Source organism: Cervus elaphus, chromosome X (assembly GCF_910594005.1).
Source record: "Cervus elaphus chromosome X, mCerEla1.1, whole genome shotgun sequence".
NCBI classification, from domain to species: Eukaryota; Metazoa; Chordata; class Mammalia; order Artiodactyla; family Cervidae; genus Cervus; species Cervus elaphus.
The window spans coordinates 166,227,440-166,244,958 of record NC_057848.1 but is presented as its reverse complement, the minus strand read 5'-3'; the positions used below and the strand labels follow the sequence as shown (position 1 = coordinate 166,244,958).

Here is a 17,519-nt window from a genome sequence, read left to right as displayed (position 1 = left end):
ATGTTAGTTATAGCTTTTCTTCCAAGGAGTAAGCATATTTTAATTTCATGGCTGCAGTCACCATCTGCAATGATTTTGGAGCCCGAGAAAATAGTCTCTCACTGCTTCTGTTGTTTCCCCATCTATTTGCCATGAAGTGATGGGATCGGATGCCATGATCTCAGTTTTTTGAATATTGAGTTTAAAGTCAACTTTTTCACTCTCCTGTTTCACTTTCATCAAGAGGCTCTTTAGATCTTTGCTTTCTGCCATAAGAGTGGTGTCCATCTGCATATCTAAGGTTATTGATATTTTCCCAGCAATTTTGATTCCACCTTTTGAGTCATCCTGCCCAGCATTTCACATAATGTACTCTGCATATAAGTTAAATAAGCAGTGTGACAATTTGTGGCCTTGACATACTCCTTTCCCAATTTTGAACCAATCCATTGTTCCATGTCCAGTTCTAACTGTTGCTTCTTGACCTGCATACAGATTTCTCAGGAGGCAGGTACAGTGGTCTGGTATTCCCATCCCTTTAAGAATTTTCCACAGTTTGTTGTGATCCATGCAGTCAGAATCTTTGGCATAGTCAGTAAAATAGAAGTAGATGTTTTTTCTGGAATTCTTTTGCTTTTTCTATGATCCAGTGGATGTTGGCAATTTAATGTCTGCTTCCTCTGCCTTCATCTTGAACATCTGGAAGTTCTTGGTTCGCATACTCTTGACCATGGCCTGCGTGAGCTCCAGCCTGTGGTCTTCTGTCCAGTGTGTGTGCAGGGCCCCACCTCACCCTGAGGACAGGGAATGGACAGCTGTTCACGGGCCTCTGACCTGGGGAAGGCTACCTGCATGCACAGCCCTGGGGCTGGGTCTCTCCTGTCCCTTGTGTGTGTGGCGGACCAGGGCGGCCGCAGACGGGGATGGCTGGTGGCTGCCGTCCACCATTGCAGAGTCCTGTGCCTTCATGCAGGTGGGGTCTTGGCGTCCTCTGGACTCTTTGTTGGGAAACGGCAGCTGTGGGAGGGACGCTTGGGCAGGCTATATGGCCTGGGTAAGGCGGGGCATGGCGGGGCATTGGGCTTACAGCAGGACTGTGGGAGTCAGCAGGACAGAACAGCATACATCTCCCACTCCAGTCCTTCTGCTCTGGAGCGAGTCAGCCACTCCAGGGTGTATATCTGCCCATGTCCATTCAGTAGCCTCTTCCATTTTACTTACTTACTCCGTTTCACGTTTTGGTGAAGAGGTCTCAAGTATGAGTATGTTCACTTCAGTGAGCTGGCAGTGTGTATGCACATGGGGGGACCATGGGTGTGCCTGAAACCTCCTGCTGTTGAGAGTTAGCCCACGGTGTGGAGGGTGTGCTGCTCTGCTCTCTGAGGGGCCTGTGAGTTGAGGGCACAGCTATTGACACGACCTTGCCTGATCTCTGCTTCCAGGTCCTGCAGTCCCTCTCGGTGCCGATGAAGACGCTGGAGCAGCAGGTGAACCAAGGCCAGCAGGGCCCCTTGAGCATGGTGCTGCTCAGCCAGGCGAAGGTGGCCCTGGAGCCAGCCCCAGCCCCGCACCCCATCCTGCACCTGCAGCCCCAGCAGCTCCTGCAGTTCCAGCAGTGGCACCTGCTGCAGCAGCCCTACTCTCCATCCCCACTGTACCCATTCCAGCCACCACAGGCCCACCTGCACCAGTTCCCCCAGCAGCCCCAGCTGCCCCTGCAGCAGCAGCTCGCCCACTTGCAGCAGCAGATGCAGTTGACGCTGACGGTACAGCCACCCGGCCAGACTGCCCAGGCCCTGAAGACCCCACCGCCCAGGCGCAGGCTCAGCCCCCGCTGTTTGGACATGACCCAGCAGTGGAGAGTTGGTAATATGCATCTCTGTCTTTCCCTCTCCTGAAACCCTTGTACCTTCTCTGAGAGCGTTTGAGGGCAGGCTAAGGATTCATGTCAGGGTAATACTTAGAAAATAAGAGCTATAGTTAGGAATTGTTAGGTTTCTTCGGTGGTTTGGGCCTCCGTCCCTACCCTGAAGTGAACACCGGTGTCCTTGGAATGGTGGGCTGTCTCAAGGACCACTCGGAGCACTCGGGACCCAGACATAAACTCTGGTGGTTCCCAGTTTTGAATTATGTAATATTGGTGATTGAGTAGCTCCATTTGTAGCAGCTGTATTTGTAGGACCTTTTGCAGAGGTCCTCAGACTACTGGTGGAGACATCATGGGAAAGCATGACTAACTTCATAAATTCACATCCAACTCTGAACTTTTTCATGTTTTGTGCACACATTCACAGAATGGGGCTTCTAATTCATTTTCCTTGTATAATTCTGTTCTAGTCCCAGAAGAAGGCTTCTTCCTGGGATGTGTATTTGCAATCGTGGATTATCCAGAGCAGGTGTCTGACAAGCAGCTGCTGGCCACCTGGAAAAGGGTGAGGTCACTGAGATACATGTACCTGCGCACACACATACACGTGTACCTACGCCTATAACCGCTTGGTGGGCCAAGAAGCTCATTTGTTTTTACTGTAAGATGGCTTTGATAGCACTTAATTGACTTTAACTTCAGGCAAAACAATTTTATTAGATTGTTCTGTGACAGCTGTCTTATCAGTGTGCATTCTTTTAAACAGTTATCAAAATTGGTGAATTTCTGTGTAGCCATTTTAATATTGAAGATGAAAGAAACAAAGGAATATTTCAGGCATATTATGCTTAATTAACTAAAGAAAGGTAAAAACACAACTGAAAAGAAAAAAGAGCTTTGTCCAGTGTCTGGAGAAGGTGCTGTGACTGATCAAATGTGCCAGAAGTGCTCTGCAAAGCTTCCTGCTGGAGGTGTCTTGCTGGACAATGCCCCTCAGCTGGGTAGACCCATTGAAGTTGATAGCGATCAAATCGAGATGTTAGCTGAGAACAGTCAACATTATACCACATGTGAGATAGCTGACATACTCAGAACATCCAAATCCAGCACTGAGAATGAATTGTACCAGCTTGGCTGTGTTCATTACTTTGATGTTTGGGTTTCACAAAAGAGAAGCAAAAAAAGCCTTCCTGACTATTTTTCCACATGTAGTTCTCTCCTGAAACATAACAAAAAACGTTTTGTTTTTAAAACAAATTGAGACCAGCGATGAAAAGATACTGTAAAATAATGAACAGAAGAGATTTGGGATAAGTGAAATGCACTACCACCAACCACACCAAAGAAGGTGGTATTGTGTATATGGAGGGAATGGAAGGAAGTCCTCTGTTGTGAGCTCCTTCTGGAAAACCAAATGATTAATTCCAACAAGTACTCCTCCTGATTAGGCCATCTGAAAGCAGCCCTTGATGAAAAGCACCCGGAATTAACCAACAGAAAACTCACACTCTTCCATCAAGATAACTCAAGACCGCATGTTTCGTTGATGTTTGATGACCAGGCAAAAACTGTTAAAGCTTGTCTGGAAAGTTCTGATTCATCCACCATATTCACCAAACATGGCAACTTTGAATTTCCATTTACTTTGGTCTTTACGAAATTCCCTTACTGGAAAAAAAAATCAATTGTCTGGAAGACTGTAAAAGGCACCTGGAACAGTTCTTTGCTCAGAAAGATAAAAAGTCTTGGGAAAATGGAATTATGAAGTTGCCTGAAAAATGGCAGACGGTAGTGGAACAAAACAGTGAATACCTTGTTCAGTAAAGTTCTTGGGGCAGATAAAAAAATATGTCTTTTAGTTAAAAAAAATCAAAGGAACTTTTTTGCCAACCCAAGAAGTTCTCACCCTTTTGGTAACGGTGTTCCCCTCAGTGCCACACAACCGTGTAACCACTGCAGTTGGGATACAGGACAGTATCAAAAAATTAAGAAATTCAGAAACTGAATTTAACTTCATCTTGCTTTGCTTTCTTTTTTCTTTTTAGAATAAAGTTTCTTAAAGGCAGTGCTTCTGGCCCCAGGGACCAGTTGGCGATGTCTGACACCTTTCTCGCTGTCCCAGCAGGGGAAGTGCTCATGGCACCTGGGGTGGGGGTCGGGGTTCAGCCAGCCCCCTGAGATGTGGGACGCCCCACAGCTCAGATCAGCTGGTTTATCTAAAACGTCCACAGCACCCCGTCTTAGAAAGAGAGCATCCCACTCTTCCTCCAGAAGTTCAGATGAAACGGGGCTTAGAATTCATTTTTGCTGTGTAGTGCTGGGTGGGAAAGCCCACAGATATAACTGATAGTTCATTCACACTTTGGGAAATACACTGTGTACATACATGGTGGGTCTCGTGAACTGCTGTCTGACTGGAGATCACAAGTCCCTCTTCCCTGGGCGTGGGAGCTGACTGACCATGGGTCTCATGTGTGTGCAGATCATCCAGACACATGGAAGAGCTGTGGACCCCACGTTCTCAAGCCGCTGCACCCACCTGTTCTGCGAGAGTCAGGTCAGCGGGCTGTTCACACAGGTGAGGGCTCAGCTCTTCTGGGACTGGGGGGCTCTGAGAGATGCTGGGACAGTCATGCTTGGAAAGGTCTTTCTCCCACCTCTGAAGACAGGAAACCGCTTCTCACTGGTTTCCATCCACCTTTGGCATGTGGACACCTCTGTGGCCCCCGGCTTCTCTGTCTGTGAGGACTGGGGAGGAAAGGCAAGTTCTTAATGAGGGGGAGGTGGACACCGTCCGCCCCGGCAGAGCCACCTGAACATGGAGCGGTGGGAGCAGGGTCGCTGGGAGCTGCTGACCAGCAGCCCCACCCTCAGTGCGGCCTGCCCTCATCCCCTCAGGGCTCATTTCTGTTCTTCTCTGATGGGTTCTTGTTCATAGGCTGACTGCCGTTAGTGTGTATGTGGTACATGGCCTCTGAGAAATGCCTGGTGAAGAGCACGTAGGGGTCATCCTGCAGTTAACTTCAGGGGCAGTTATGTTTTCGTACCTCGCCGTGTTCTCACGGGGCAATTTGAATTCTGATGATCGGGAGTGTCATCTCTTTCCATGATTAAAGTCATTTCCTGAGCTGTCAGCTCTCCTCCCCGTGGTCGGCTCTTGTTCCTGTGTTTCAGGTTGTGTTCAGGTTAACCTGTGACACTGTTGTAGTTTATTAACTTAGTAAATTGAGTGCTAAGCTCCTGAAATTCCTATATTTATTGGACTTCCAGTAAAAATGACCTTGTAGTTACACAGTTCTGTATGTCACCTGCAGTAAAGCCCCCAACGACCGGCCCGTATTGTTGTGTTTGCAGGCGATAAAGGAGAGGAAGAGGTGCATCACGGCGCACTGGCTGAACACGGTCCTGAAGAAGAAGAAGCTGGTGCCGCCCCCTTGGGCACTGCACTTTCCACTGGCCTTCCCGCTGGGGGACAAGCCATGCTCCCAGCATGTAAGGCTCTCCCTGCCTCCCTGAACAGAATCAGCATCTTGTTTCCTTGTCTGTCCCCCTGTAACAGTCACAGCTTCCTGACATTTAACAGGTTCCCCCAAGTCTTTGACACTGTTTAATAAATGCCTACGCCCTGGTGGCTCCTGCCTGCAATGCAGGAGACCCGGGTTCAATCCCTGGGTTGGGAAGATCCACTGGAGAAGGAAATGGCAACCCACTGCAGTATCCTTTTCTGGAAGATCCCATGGACAGAGGAGCCTGGAGGGCTACAGTTCATAGGGTCGCAGAGTCAGACATGACTGAGCGACTTCACTTTCACTTTACAATTAAGCATCTGACACTTTACAATTAAGCGTCTGACACCAGAAGTGGCCACAGCTGGGCAGACATCATCTCCTGTCAGTTCTCCCTGTCAGATGAGCCCAAAACCGGGATCAGAAAGAAGAACTGACCAATATTCATAGGCTTAGTAAAGTAACTTCATTAACATGATCGGAACAGTGTCATGCTAACACAGGAAGGCATTCTCCATTTGGTATGTTTGCTTTCCATCCCCCGTTGCTGTCTCATGTGCAGCATTGTCAGCAGTGACAGCATTCTCAGAGGTGATGTCGCCAAGTGCCCCTCAATGCTGGAGGAGGAATGGAAACACGTGTGTCTGTAGCACAACCAACAGGGAGAAGAAAGAGTCATACTAACTGGGTTAAACCATCATTACATCTTGACCTTGCTGGACCTTTCCCCCCCCAAGATTATCTCCGTGACTGGGTTCATCGACAGCGACAGGGATGACCTGAAGCGAATGGTGTACCTGGCAGGTGCCAAGTACACGGGCTACCTGTGCCGCAGCAACACCATCCTCATCTGCAGAGAGTAAACGCAGCCACCACCACGTCTGCCCTCAGCCTGCTTGGCACCACTCTGGGTCCCTCAGTCAGCCAGGGTTCCATCTCTGCCCGCACAGGGCCTCTAAGTGTCCCTCAGTCAGTCGGAGTTCTGTCTCGGCCCACATGGGACCTCTCGGGGTCCCTCAGTCAGCTAGGGTTCTGTCTTGGCCTCCACAGGGCCGCTCTGGGTCCCTCAGTCAGCCAGGGTTCCATCTCTGCCCGCACAGGGCCTCTAAGGGTCCCTCAGTCAGTCAGGGTTCTGTCTCGGCCCACATGGGGCCTCTCGGGGTCCCTCAGTCAGCCAGGGTTCTGTCTTGGCCTGCACAGGGACGCTCCGGGTCCCTCAGTCAGTCAGGGTTCTGTCTCGGCCCATACAGGGCCGCTCCGGGTCCCTCAGTCAGCCAGGGTTCCATCTCTGCCTGCACAGGGCCTCTGAGAGTCCCTCAGTCAGCCGAGGTTCTGTCTCGGCCTGCACAGGACCATTCTGGATCTCTCAGTCTGTCAGAGTTCCATGGTGGACGTCAGAGTCTGTTGAAAGAATGGCAGTGATATTTGTCATAATGTTAGCAGAAGAATGAAATCATATGATTAAGGAGGCTGCAGTCAAATTAGGTGACAGTGGTGAGGTGAAAGCAGGGTGGGCGATGACCTCATGATCACATGGACACCTCCTTACAGCCTGATCAGCTCTGCAGAACCGTCCCTGCCATGTCCAGTGTGAGCAAGTGTGGGCTGGTTTGTGTTAACAGAAGTAAAAATTTGAACACCGGTAACTCTAATGAATGTGTTTTCTCTCCCCCCGACCCCAACCATAAAAGACCAACTGGTTTAAAGTACGAGAAAGCCAAAGAGTGGCAGATCCCGTGCGTGAATGTCAAGTGGCTGGGGGACATCCTGCTGGGGAACTTCGAGGCCCTGCAGCAGACACAGTATGGCTGCTACACCGCCTTTGGCCTGCAAGACCCCTTCGCCCCAACCCCACACCTGATGGTGAACCTTCTGGGTAAGCAGGCCAACTCCCTGTGGCTGTGGGCTGGAGCTCCAGAAACTGCTCTTGGCTTCAGGGTCACGTCAGTTTTTATCTCCTCTCCTGTTTCCTCTCCACGCTGTCTCCCACTGCACTGAGCCCAGAAGTTTTGTTGGCTTGTATTTTTGTTTGCTTTTTTTAATGGACTCTCAGAAGTGGAAGGAACACTAGAAAGCCTTTTGATCTTGTCTTTCAAGCCAGCTCTCATTTAACTTGCTCTGTGAGAAACGGCACCCCCCGCCCCCACTTTCTGCTGCACAGATCCCAAGGAAGGCCCACTGCCCTGACTGTACACCAGATGGTGCTTAACACCATTTACCCACCTGAGCATCACTCCAGGAAGTGGTCGCTTGAATGCTGCTTTAACATGTGCTTCCATGAAGGAGCCCGTCCAGTTCTGGTCCTAAAGGTCTCAGTTGCAAGAAATCCCTTTCTGGTTTTGAGCCACAGCCAGCCTGCTTCCCTGGGACAAACCTGGCTATGACATCCACTCTGAAGCCGTGGTGCAGACGCCAGGCCCTTCCTCGGTGGACACGTGTCCTTGAGGGCCCAGCCGGGCCGCCGCCCCCACGTGCTGTGCTCCTCACAGTCAGTTTCTAGGACGCCAGACCACGGGGCTCCCGGAACTGTCTGGGGTTCAGCACATTCGGGTGGGCAGTGCCTGCACTGGGCCACAGGCTGCTGGTTTGCTCAGCTTTGTCTCATACGGAACACTTGGCCCCCGCCAGGCTTCCCTGTAAACTCAGGAATAGTCCTTACGGTCCCCTTGTTGGAGGCCATCACCCGAGCCACTGCGTGTCCAGGATGACCCACACCTGGAGAGGCTTCTCATTTCTGCTATTATTGATACACTTCCATTTTAATTTCTTTATTGGGATACGGTTGGTTTATAATGTGGTGCTAGTTTCAGGTGTGCAGCAAACTGAATCAGTCATACTTGTACATATGTCTACTTTTTTTAAAGATTCTTTTCCCACGTAGCTATTACAGAGTATGGAGTAGAGTTCCCTGTGCTATATGGCAGGTCCTTATTGTTAACCTGTTTTATAATAGTGTGTGTGTGTCCTGAAAGGGCTTTTATATTGATAAGGGCTCCTTTATGTACATAGTGTTTCTGAAAAGTAACCTGTTTCTCTCTCCAGATGCTTGGAGAGTTCCGTTGAAAGTGTCAGCAGAGTTGTTGATGGTATGTCAAGTTAGTCACCTTACTTACTGTGTTACAAAGAAGTAGGGATATGTTTGTATCTGTAACTAATTCTGTTAGTAATTGGCTGTCATGACCAATGAGGGCTGAATCTTCTCGCCTGTCATAAGCTGTTCAGTGCACCCTGTGTCTTTATCCTCTCTGTTGATGATATTGGGAGTTACTCAGTCACATGACACACGTTAGCCCCATGACTTCTTCAGAGAGCTACGTGAGTGCTTACAGAACCGCAGAGCAGAATACAGGGAGACCGTGTGTTTCCGTGGTGTTCAGGAGGTGGGAACTGGGGTGCCAGAGTGTCAGCCCTGACCTCAGTGCTTCACTGTGGCAGTGGACTTCCAGGCCACTGGCTGGGGTCTCTGATGGGCTGCCATCAGGATGGGCTGTTCTGCACTGGAGTGCCAGGGGTTGGTTGGTAGGCAGCTCTGGTAGGGCTGCCTTTCACTTGCGGGGGAAGGGTCATCTCCACCCTCATCTCAGATGGAGAGGTGGTTGCTCCCCATAGTAGAACATAAATGTGTGTGCTTGTGTAAGAAAGACTGGGTTAGAGGCAAGGAAGGGGTGAGGGGGCAGCAGCCACAGTGCGAGGCTAGCTGTGGGGGCCTCTAGGGGCACTGGCTCCCCAACGGGCTCCACATCTCTGCACGTCAGGGCCTCCAGCTGGTTTTAGGAGCATGGGCGCTGTGCCTGGGACACAGAGTGGCCGTCAGAGGCCTGCCTTCCCCTCCAGTGTCCTGTGACCCGACCGTCCTGCACCCTTATAGGGGAACCTCCGTCTTTCTGGAGGGGTGTAATTGCAATCATTGTGTTTTCCAGATTCCATTGAGACACAAAGTATTTGAAGTAAAAAGTGTTTTGAAAAGTTCAAGGTTGAGGATTAAATCTATCACAAGTGCTAGGAGAGGGGTGAAGACATCTTAAGAACTGTTGGGTCTGGTGAATAGAGAGGGTGGCCAGCGCCAGGGCCTCCCTGGACAGTTGCATGTGCCCGTGGTCTCTGCCAGTTGTTCCTTGGGGAGTGTTTCTTGTGTGTGGTGAGATGGGTAGAAAGCACTCAGAAGCTGTGTTACTGGGGTGGTTGACTAAGGTAAATCATCTGTTAATTACAGGGTGTAAGACTACCTCCCAAACCGAAGCAGAATGAAGTAACTAATATCCAGCCTTCTTCCAAAAGTGCCAGGTAGGAAGAATCACCTTGGTTTTTTTTGTTTGTTTGTTTGTTTGTTTTAATGGTTGATGATCTTTTACAGTCTGTTCTAGGAAATGGTGGCAGTTGGGGAAATTCCTAAGATTTTCACTTGGAAGGGCTTTCCAGGTGACACTAGTGGTAAGGAACCCGCCTGCTAATTCAGGTGACATGAGACATGGGTTCAGTCCCTGGGTCGGGAAGATCCCCTGGAAGAAGGCATGGCTACTCACTCCAGTATTCTTGCCCGGAGAATCCTCATGGACAGAGGAGTCGGGCGGGCTACAGTCCATGGGGTCACAAAGAGGTGGGCACGACTGAGCGACTAAACCACCAGGACTTGGAAGGATGTGCTGCTTGCATTGCAGCTGTATCATGACATGTCTCGTTTCATCACTGGAGATAAACGGGGAATAGCCAGTGTCTTTTCCTTTCTTATTAAAAAAAAGTCCAATCTTCTGTTTTATCTTTTTTCTATCTTGCCAGAACCCCCATTGTGTGAAACGAGCTGCTGTGGTGGGACGGGGGCAGGGGGACTGGAACCCGGCTCTAGGCATCCTCAGTATGTGCCCGGGAGCCCACGTCCGACCCCTGACCCAGTTCAGGATGGGGGATGGAGCCCCCTCTGTGGGGCTGGGGTGGGGGTGTTGTCAGACTTGTTCTGGTCTCACCTGGTGGAGGTAAGCTGGTGGTTTAACTAGAGCCAAGAGACCCTCTGAGCTGCATTGAGTGAGGGTCTTTGTCTCTTCCCCGCTCCTCAGTCCCCTCCTTCCAGTCCCCACAGCCACCCAATCCAGGGATTGTTGGATTCTTTAGCAAAAGCCTAATTATGTGATTATATACACCATTAAAACACTACAGATTTTTTTTATTTCATAGACTGTCTCAAATATAAGCTAAAAATAGGGCTTGAACAAATTTAAGCAAAGAAGTTTAATATAGAGTGTGTGCTTGAGTCGACCAGCTTTGCTCTGCGTCAGAGCTTCTGGGGTGAGATGGGGCCTGTGGGATACGGTGGGGGACTGGGGACCACAGAGGGCCCTGGAAGCCCTCCCTTCCACCCTCACAGACCCCCAGGGACAGTGCAGGCTGGGGGGTGGGGGGTGGTGCCTTATCAGCCCTTCCCCTAGGGGTGCCAGGTGAGAGTCCTTTGGGGTGACTTTGTATAAATGGTGGGAAAGAAAGAGCAGGTGAGTCACTGCATTTTCCCTTTAAGAACAGAAAACCACACACAGGTAAAGCTCTCAGAGCTTCTTAACACTGTTAAACTTAAAATATCTTATTTGGTAAAGAACATATTAGGGAAGTAATAGCCGTTCTTTTCTATGTGTGTTTCATAGAATCGAAGATATTCCACCTCCCTCCAAGAAGTTACCACCGGAACTGACCCCTTTTGTGCTTTTCACTGGATTTGAGTCTGTTCAAGTTCAAGAGTACATAAAGGTGAAATTTCCTTCTATTTTGCATAAAGATTTTAATGAATGTTCCTTTCTGTTTATACTTGCTTTAGGATAGCAGTTTTATTAGGTTAACATGCAATCAGGAATATCATGTTGTAACGTTGTTCACCATGTTTATTTATAAACTGCATCATCATTACATCATTGCTTTCCCGCCTCATTCTTGCTGCTACTTCCTCCTTAGATGCGTTCTTTCTTGTTAGGATGACTCAGGTGAGGAGACCAAAAGCAGTCTTGTAATCAAACATTAGCAAAGCTGCACAAAAAACATTTTCATAAGGACATTAGCTTACGAGAGTAGCTCTGCCCCTTCAGGTTTCCTGAATGAACCCACCATCTTCTCAAGACTTGTTCTCTCTGGTGGGGCGGGCCCAGGGATCACAGGTGTATTTGTATTTATTTACATTAAATGCACTTCTGGAAGTAACACCAGGAGGGATTGTGGGCTTGTGTCTGGGGAGGGGATGGTTAAAATAAAGTTGACCAGTGTCACAGGGATTCAAACATTTCCCTTTATTTTTTTAAGGAAAAGAAATAACTATAAATGCTACTATAAATTATTTTTTACTTTTAAAATTGGGTATAAAGAGATCATCTTTTACATGTCTATGTCTTAAGTCGATTTTTATGTCATCATTTCTTAGAGACCGTGTCTTAACGTGCCTTATCAACACTCACTTCGGCGTAGACAGCCTGGGAGGTTCACTCCTTGTGTAGCGAGCTGCCTTGTTCTCAGAGCTTTCTACTTCTTCAAAGGGGTGTCCTCCTGGTGTCCAGTGGAGGTCCTGCTTTAATCTTGACTTGTGTGGCACGGATTAGGGAAATGTACATTGTCACTTCCGGTTTCCACTTTGCTCACATGGTGGCGTAGGTCTGGCTTCACTGCTTTCACCATTTTGTGCGGCTGAGAGCCCCATTCATGGTCTAGACAAGTCCCGGGCTGAGGGCGGGCAGGCGGCTCTGCAGACCAGATGGTCTCACCTCTGCTCTGTGTTCCCGGCCCCCAGAAGCTCCACATCCTGGGTGGGGAGGTCGCCGAGTCTGCACAGAAGTGCACCCACCTCATCGCCAGCAAGGTGAAGCGGACCGTCAAGTTCCTGATGGCCGTTTCCGTGGTGAAGCACATCGTCACCCCAGAGTGGCTGAAGGAGTGCTTCAAGTGCCAGAAGTTCATCGGTAAGTGGCTGAGCCACACCCTGTGCACTGGATGCCCAGTTAGGAGGGTTTTTGCCTTCAAATTTATCTCCATTTTCATCCCAGCACACATCAAGTTCATTTTTTAACTCTGTGAATTTAAATGGATAAATAACAAATTATTTCATGTCCCAGTGAGGCATTTGATATCTGTGCATTTTACTGTGAAATAGGAAGGTTGTGGTAATTCGGGAAGTGTTGGGGAAGAGCTCTGTAGCCCTGCCTCGTTTCCCTGATGATACATACAGGATGACACATTCCTGGAGGAGTCCCATGGAGTCAGCCCCCGTCGGCCACCCCTGCCTTCCCACCCCTGCCGCACACCGCCCCTGCCTGGGCTCTGACAGCTTTAAGACTGGATGCTTCCTATCATGGGGGAGGGGTATTTTGACATTTTGTATTTATATCTATATAGTTTGAGACACCAACTGTATAGGTTATTTCTTTTTGGAATACACATGCCCTTTACACTGCTCTGGAAAGTTTGACTCTTGCCACAACTCCGACCAAGTTAATGTAACTCAGCTTCTCCTCTTAGAAACCCAGGGTTGTTGTAGCTACTGTATTCATTTCAGTGTCATCTCTCACCTTAAACACGGACTGCTTCCTGTCCTCCCTCACAGCTCTTCAGCAGGCACAGCAACCTTCATTCTGCTGTAGAAACTAGCATTTCAGATACATCACTTCATTCAAGTATGTAACTTCATGCATGACAATACTTCTTTGTTCATTTCTTAACTTCATTTTTTAGACATTCTTCTCTTCTTTCACCTAGTGTAGTGCCTTCTTTTTCTGCTGGTGGCTGATGGACTTGCATTTCTAGCAGTTGTTAAATCTCAGTGTCTCCTGAGTGACCTGGTGGAGTCAGCAACTATGCTCTCGGAGCTGAGAATGGTTTTCTCATTTTTAAGGCGTTGTTAAAAAAGAGAAGGGCAAGTGACATACCCAGCATGTGGCCTGTCAGCCCTACAGCCTGCCGTCTGACTCAGCCTGACCCTGGACTGTTAGTTTGGTTATGATGATGAAATGCTTTTCTGAATGAGATGTATTCATAAGAAGATGAAAACATTTTGTGATCTTTACTTTTTGAAAAATTGGGTATTATTTAAAAATTCTTAGATCCTCAAAATCTGGTAAAACCATTCTTTATAAAGTGATGTTCTTATACGTGTATAAAAGGAACTTGTTTTTGGTACATCTGTAAAATGTGGCTAATCGACTCTTAGTTGGAGTCCAGTGGCTCTGAAGTCACTGGTCCTTGTGAGCACAAGCTGACCATGAACCTGGTTCCCAGTCTGTCCCTCCACATGGGCACTCTTCACCTGGGTCTGGATTGGGGTGCTCTGGCCCCCCAACAGTGTGAAGTTACAGCTGAGGGGGAGGTGGGGAGCTGCCCAGGGATGAGAGGAGGGTCCATGGACATCTTTCAGGACATTTGTTCCTAAAAGCTAAGAAACACTGATCCAGGAGGGAGGAAGAGTGTCTTTGGCCTGGCTGGCTGTTTTTGGGGAGGAAAGTAAATGAAATATAATCTGGGAGACTTACTCATTCACAGGTTCCACAGATGGATGCCAGCACATGGCTCACTGGGGCACCTGGAGCCAGTCACATGTGGTGCACCCCAGTGCCAGGCACTTTCTGAGGCTGTACTGTCTTCCTTTTCAGACGAGCAGAACTACCGTCTCCGAGATGCAGAGGCCGAAGTGCTTTTCTCCTTCAGTTTGGAGGAGTCCTTGAGGAGGGCCCACGTTTCTCTGCTTTTCAAGGTACGCCTGGACTGGAGCTCAGATCAGCTGCTGCAGCTGGGCAACCATGACGGAGTGGGCGGCTTGCACCCAGAGAGCTGGGCTCTCCCCACTCCCCCTGTGCAGTCAGGCCTCCTCTAGGGTGTGTTCCGTGTCTAAGAGAATCAATATGGAGAGAGATGCATTACAAATAACCCGGGTTCAAAGAGTATGCTATGAATAGTGTGTAAGAGATTTACATTTATATTTTTGCTTTTACCAACTTACATTAATACTATTCTCATAAAACATATATTCAGCTGGAAAATAGAGACCATTCTTGAGAAAATATTAACTGAATATGTGTCTAATAATTCTAGACTACAAGGTTTACATGTTTCTAAGATAGAACAGTTTGGAAAATTTTTTTTGTATCAAACAGTGGCTTAGTAGATTAATAGAGGCAGGTTTTTTATTTGTTTGTTTGTTTTGCTCTTAAGGAGCCAACTTAGGAATCCAAAGAGATTTTCCGTATTGAGTTAAGAGTACATTACCTAAAATAGTCTGTGTTTTTCTAAACGTTTGAGGAGTTTAAAACAAAATGGTGCTTTTGGTACATTTAAGAGTAAGGGTGTTAGAAAATTTTAACCATCAAAAATGGTTTGTGCTCCATTTGAGCTTTAGAAATTGTGAAAAATGTTCTTATTCTTGCTCTTATCACAGAATACTTCATGTCTTACAGGAATTAAAGTTCTAGCCACTTTTTAATAATTATAGTTCACACCTAGCTTATGAGAGTGCTTATTTCTGAAATTCCATGTCTGGGTTCCACCAGGCCCACTTGAGGTTGGGGACTAGGGGGGTCTAGTACCGTGTAGCTCCATGAAATTAGTCATTTTGTCAAAATTCTTGGGTAGAATGAAAAATTATGCACACTGAAGATTCAGTTTGAAACCAGTACACATACTTTCACTTTTAGGCGAAATACTTTTACATCACTCCTGGGATCTGCCCAAGTCTGTCAACCATGAAAGCGATTGTGGAATGTGCAGGAGGCGAAGTGTTGTCTAAAAAACCATCTATCAGGAAACTCATGGAACATAAACAGGATAAGGTGCACAAGAAGTGAAACACTGTTGAATGCATCAATGTCATGTATGAGGCTCAGTAACCAAGAATCTGCTTTTCTTTTCCTTAGAGTTTGTCAGAAATAATTTTAATAGCCTGTGAAAGTGACCTTCACTTGTGTCAAAAGTATTTTGCCAGAGGAATAGGTATGTTCATTTCTCTGCTGTGTGTTGGCATGCATGGGTGTGGGCAGGTGCGTCTGTTTCACAGGTTTTATCTTTGTTCCTTGCAGATGTTCACAATGCAGAGTTTGTTCTCACTGGAGTGCTCACTCAGACACTGGACTATGAGTCACATCCTTTCAGAAGGCGGTGGGTGGGCCCCTCTCATCTTTAGTGTCAGAGCTGCGTGTGCTCCATGAGCCCACAGGTTAGGGCACTATTGGCCAGGGTTAGTGATAGAATCGCTGAGAGGCCCATTTAATTTCATAGACTGTTCTTCTAGAGTAGGTGCTCTTACATCTTTCCAGGCTCTTTCCCACCCTACATGTTTAGATCTGAATGCCCGTTCTGCACTGCTTTTCCTTGTGGAAGGAAGACTTGGTGTAAAGCTTACCTGAGCCATCTGTGGGTGACCTCTTGGGCCTCTCCTCGAGTCTGCAGCCTGAGAGCAGCTGTGTCGTCCTGCCGCAGGCAGTGGCCTGGGCTGTAGGGCCTGGCATGTGCCCTGCAGAATAAAGGGAGGGGCTGGTTTTCTGTAGTGGGGCTTCAGGCACCTGGGGCTCTTAATCTGAACTCGGGGACCTTGTTGGGTGTTGACACTGGTCCACACTGCTGTGGGAACTTGTTTTCCTCAACACGCCTACATATAAATTTAACTGATGCACCTGGGCTGGTGCCAGGAGCAGTGCGGGCTTGCCCTAGGCCCTGCTCCCTCAGATGCCCTTGTTTTTCAGCTGCTTTTTTTGAGACAAGCATTTTTATGCAGGAAGATAAATATATTAAATATGTTGCATCTTATTAAGATGTGTAATTTTATTCTGAAGAAACATAAATCATATTTTGCATTATATGACTTTTAAGAGCCCACATTGGTTTTATGATTCATTTGTCAAGTTTTTAAATGTTTTCACAACACTGTTAATGGAAGTTTAGCTGAAAATAAAATGATGCAAAAAAGACCTTGCTATCTCTAAATTATGGATGTTGAAGATTTGAAACGTTTTGTACATTTATTTTTCTTATACTCTTTTATATCGAAATTTTTCCCACATTTTAAATTAATGTACTTTTGAACTTTACTTAGAATTGAGTGATCCTTTATTGTGACATATTTCCTGTATAGTTTATAGGGTTTTCATTAAGCTGGATCACATTTTAAGTAATTTCCAGGCAAAATATTTTCTAGTAGAATTTTTTCCTGTGGAAGTAATTTCTGGAAGGTAGCCATTTTCTATCCAGGTGAGACACAGACTCCTGAGCAGAGCTATGTTCAGAACATTAGCAGTTATTACCACAGGCACAGACCAGCCAGAGTCATTAATACCACAAAAACCCACATCTCTCCTGCTTTTGTTCCAGATATGGTTCTAATACACTTCCTGTCGGGTTGTAGGTACAAAAACATAAGTGGAGACCATCGTCTTACCAGTGACTACTGCCATACGAGTGTGTTTAATATACTACAGGTATTAGTGTGCTCAAGACCAGTGCTGTCACAGAGGTTCAGCCCTGCCCCGATGTCACCGCCCATCAGTGTGCTCCTCAGACACTGAATTTGCCTCCACGGCAACTGCTGAGGTGTTTTCCTAAAGGGAGCTGTAATTGGCTCCAGTCTGTTCTCCAGTTGTGTAATCTCTGCAGTTTAATTCCCAAACGCAGTTTAGGTGGAGCACGTGCATTAATCACCAGAGGACTTCCACGTCACAGGAGTGGTCAGCATTGCTGTAAGGCTTCGGCATCACTTAGTTTATTAATCACCATAGGACTTCCACATCACAGGAGTGGTCAGCATTGCCGTAAGGCTTCGGCATCACTTAGTTTATTAATCACCATAGGACTTCCACGTCACAGGAGTGGTCAGCATTGCCGTAAGGCTTCGGCATCACTTGGTTACGTGGGATGTCCTCCCGGCTCTGACCTGGAGCCACGTGGAGTCAGTCCTGCAAATCACTCAGTGTCACAGTTGTAAAGTGAGCCTCCACACCTGCGACCTCACCTGTGCTCTAGGTCCTGGACTGTGGTGACTTTCCCGTGACCCGTCTCTTACCATGTGGGCACCGTTAAGTCTCTCAGCACACGGGGATGACACGCTGATGGTCTCCTGGAAACATCAATCTAGAAAGCTCTTTACAACACACCCAGTTGGCACTTGCGTCTTTAACAGACTATCTCACAATGTGTGTCCTTTTCAGTTCCTACTTTTGTACCTA

The 17,519-nt window shown here is 47.6% G+C and overlaps 1 protein-coding gene across 1 annotated transcript; it reads left to right on the top strand.

The window, feature by feature from the left end:
* Window positions 1–709: 709 nt before the first annotated feature.
* On the top strand, window positions 710–15,759 carry LOC122690563 (PAX-interacting protein 1-like). The gene is given in 16 exon segments (XM_043897484.1): window positions 710–718; window positions 1,422–1,791; window positions 1,794–1,841; window positions 2,317–2,411; window positions 4,329–4,424; window positions 5,201–5,338; window positions 6,090–6,211; window positions 7,044–7,228; window positions 8,395–8,438; window positions 9,566–9,636; window positions 10,983–11,085; window positions 12,110–12,278; window positions 13,962–14,062; window positions 15,000–15,134; window positions 15,219–15,294; window positions 15,381–15,759. Coding segments are annotated over 16 exon segments (1,866 nt in total). The 3' UTR covers window positions 15,485–15,759.
* Window positions 15,760–17,519: the final 1,760 nt, after the last annotated feature.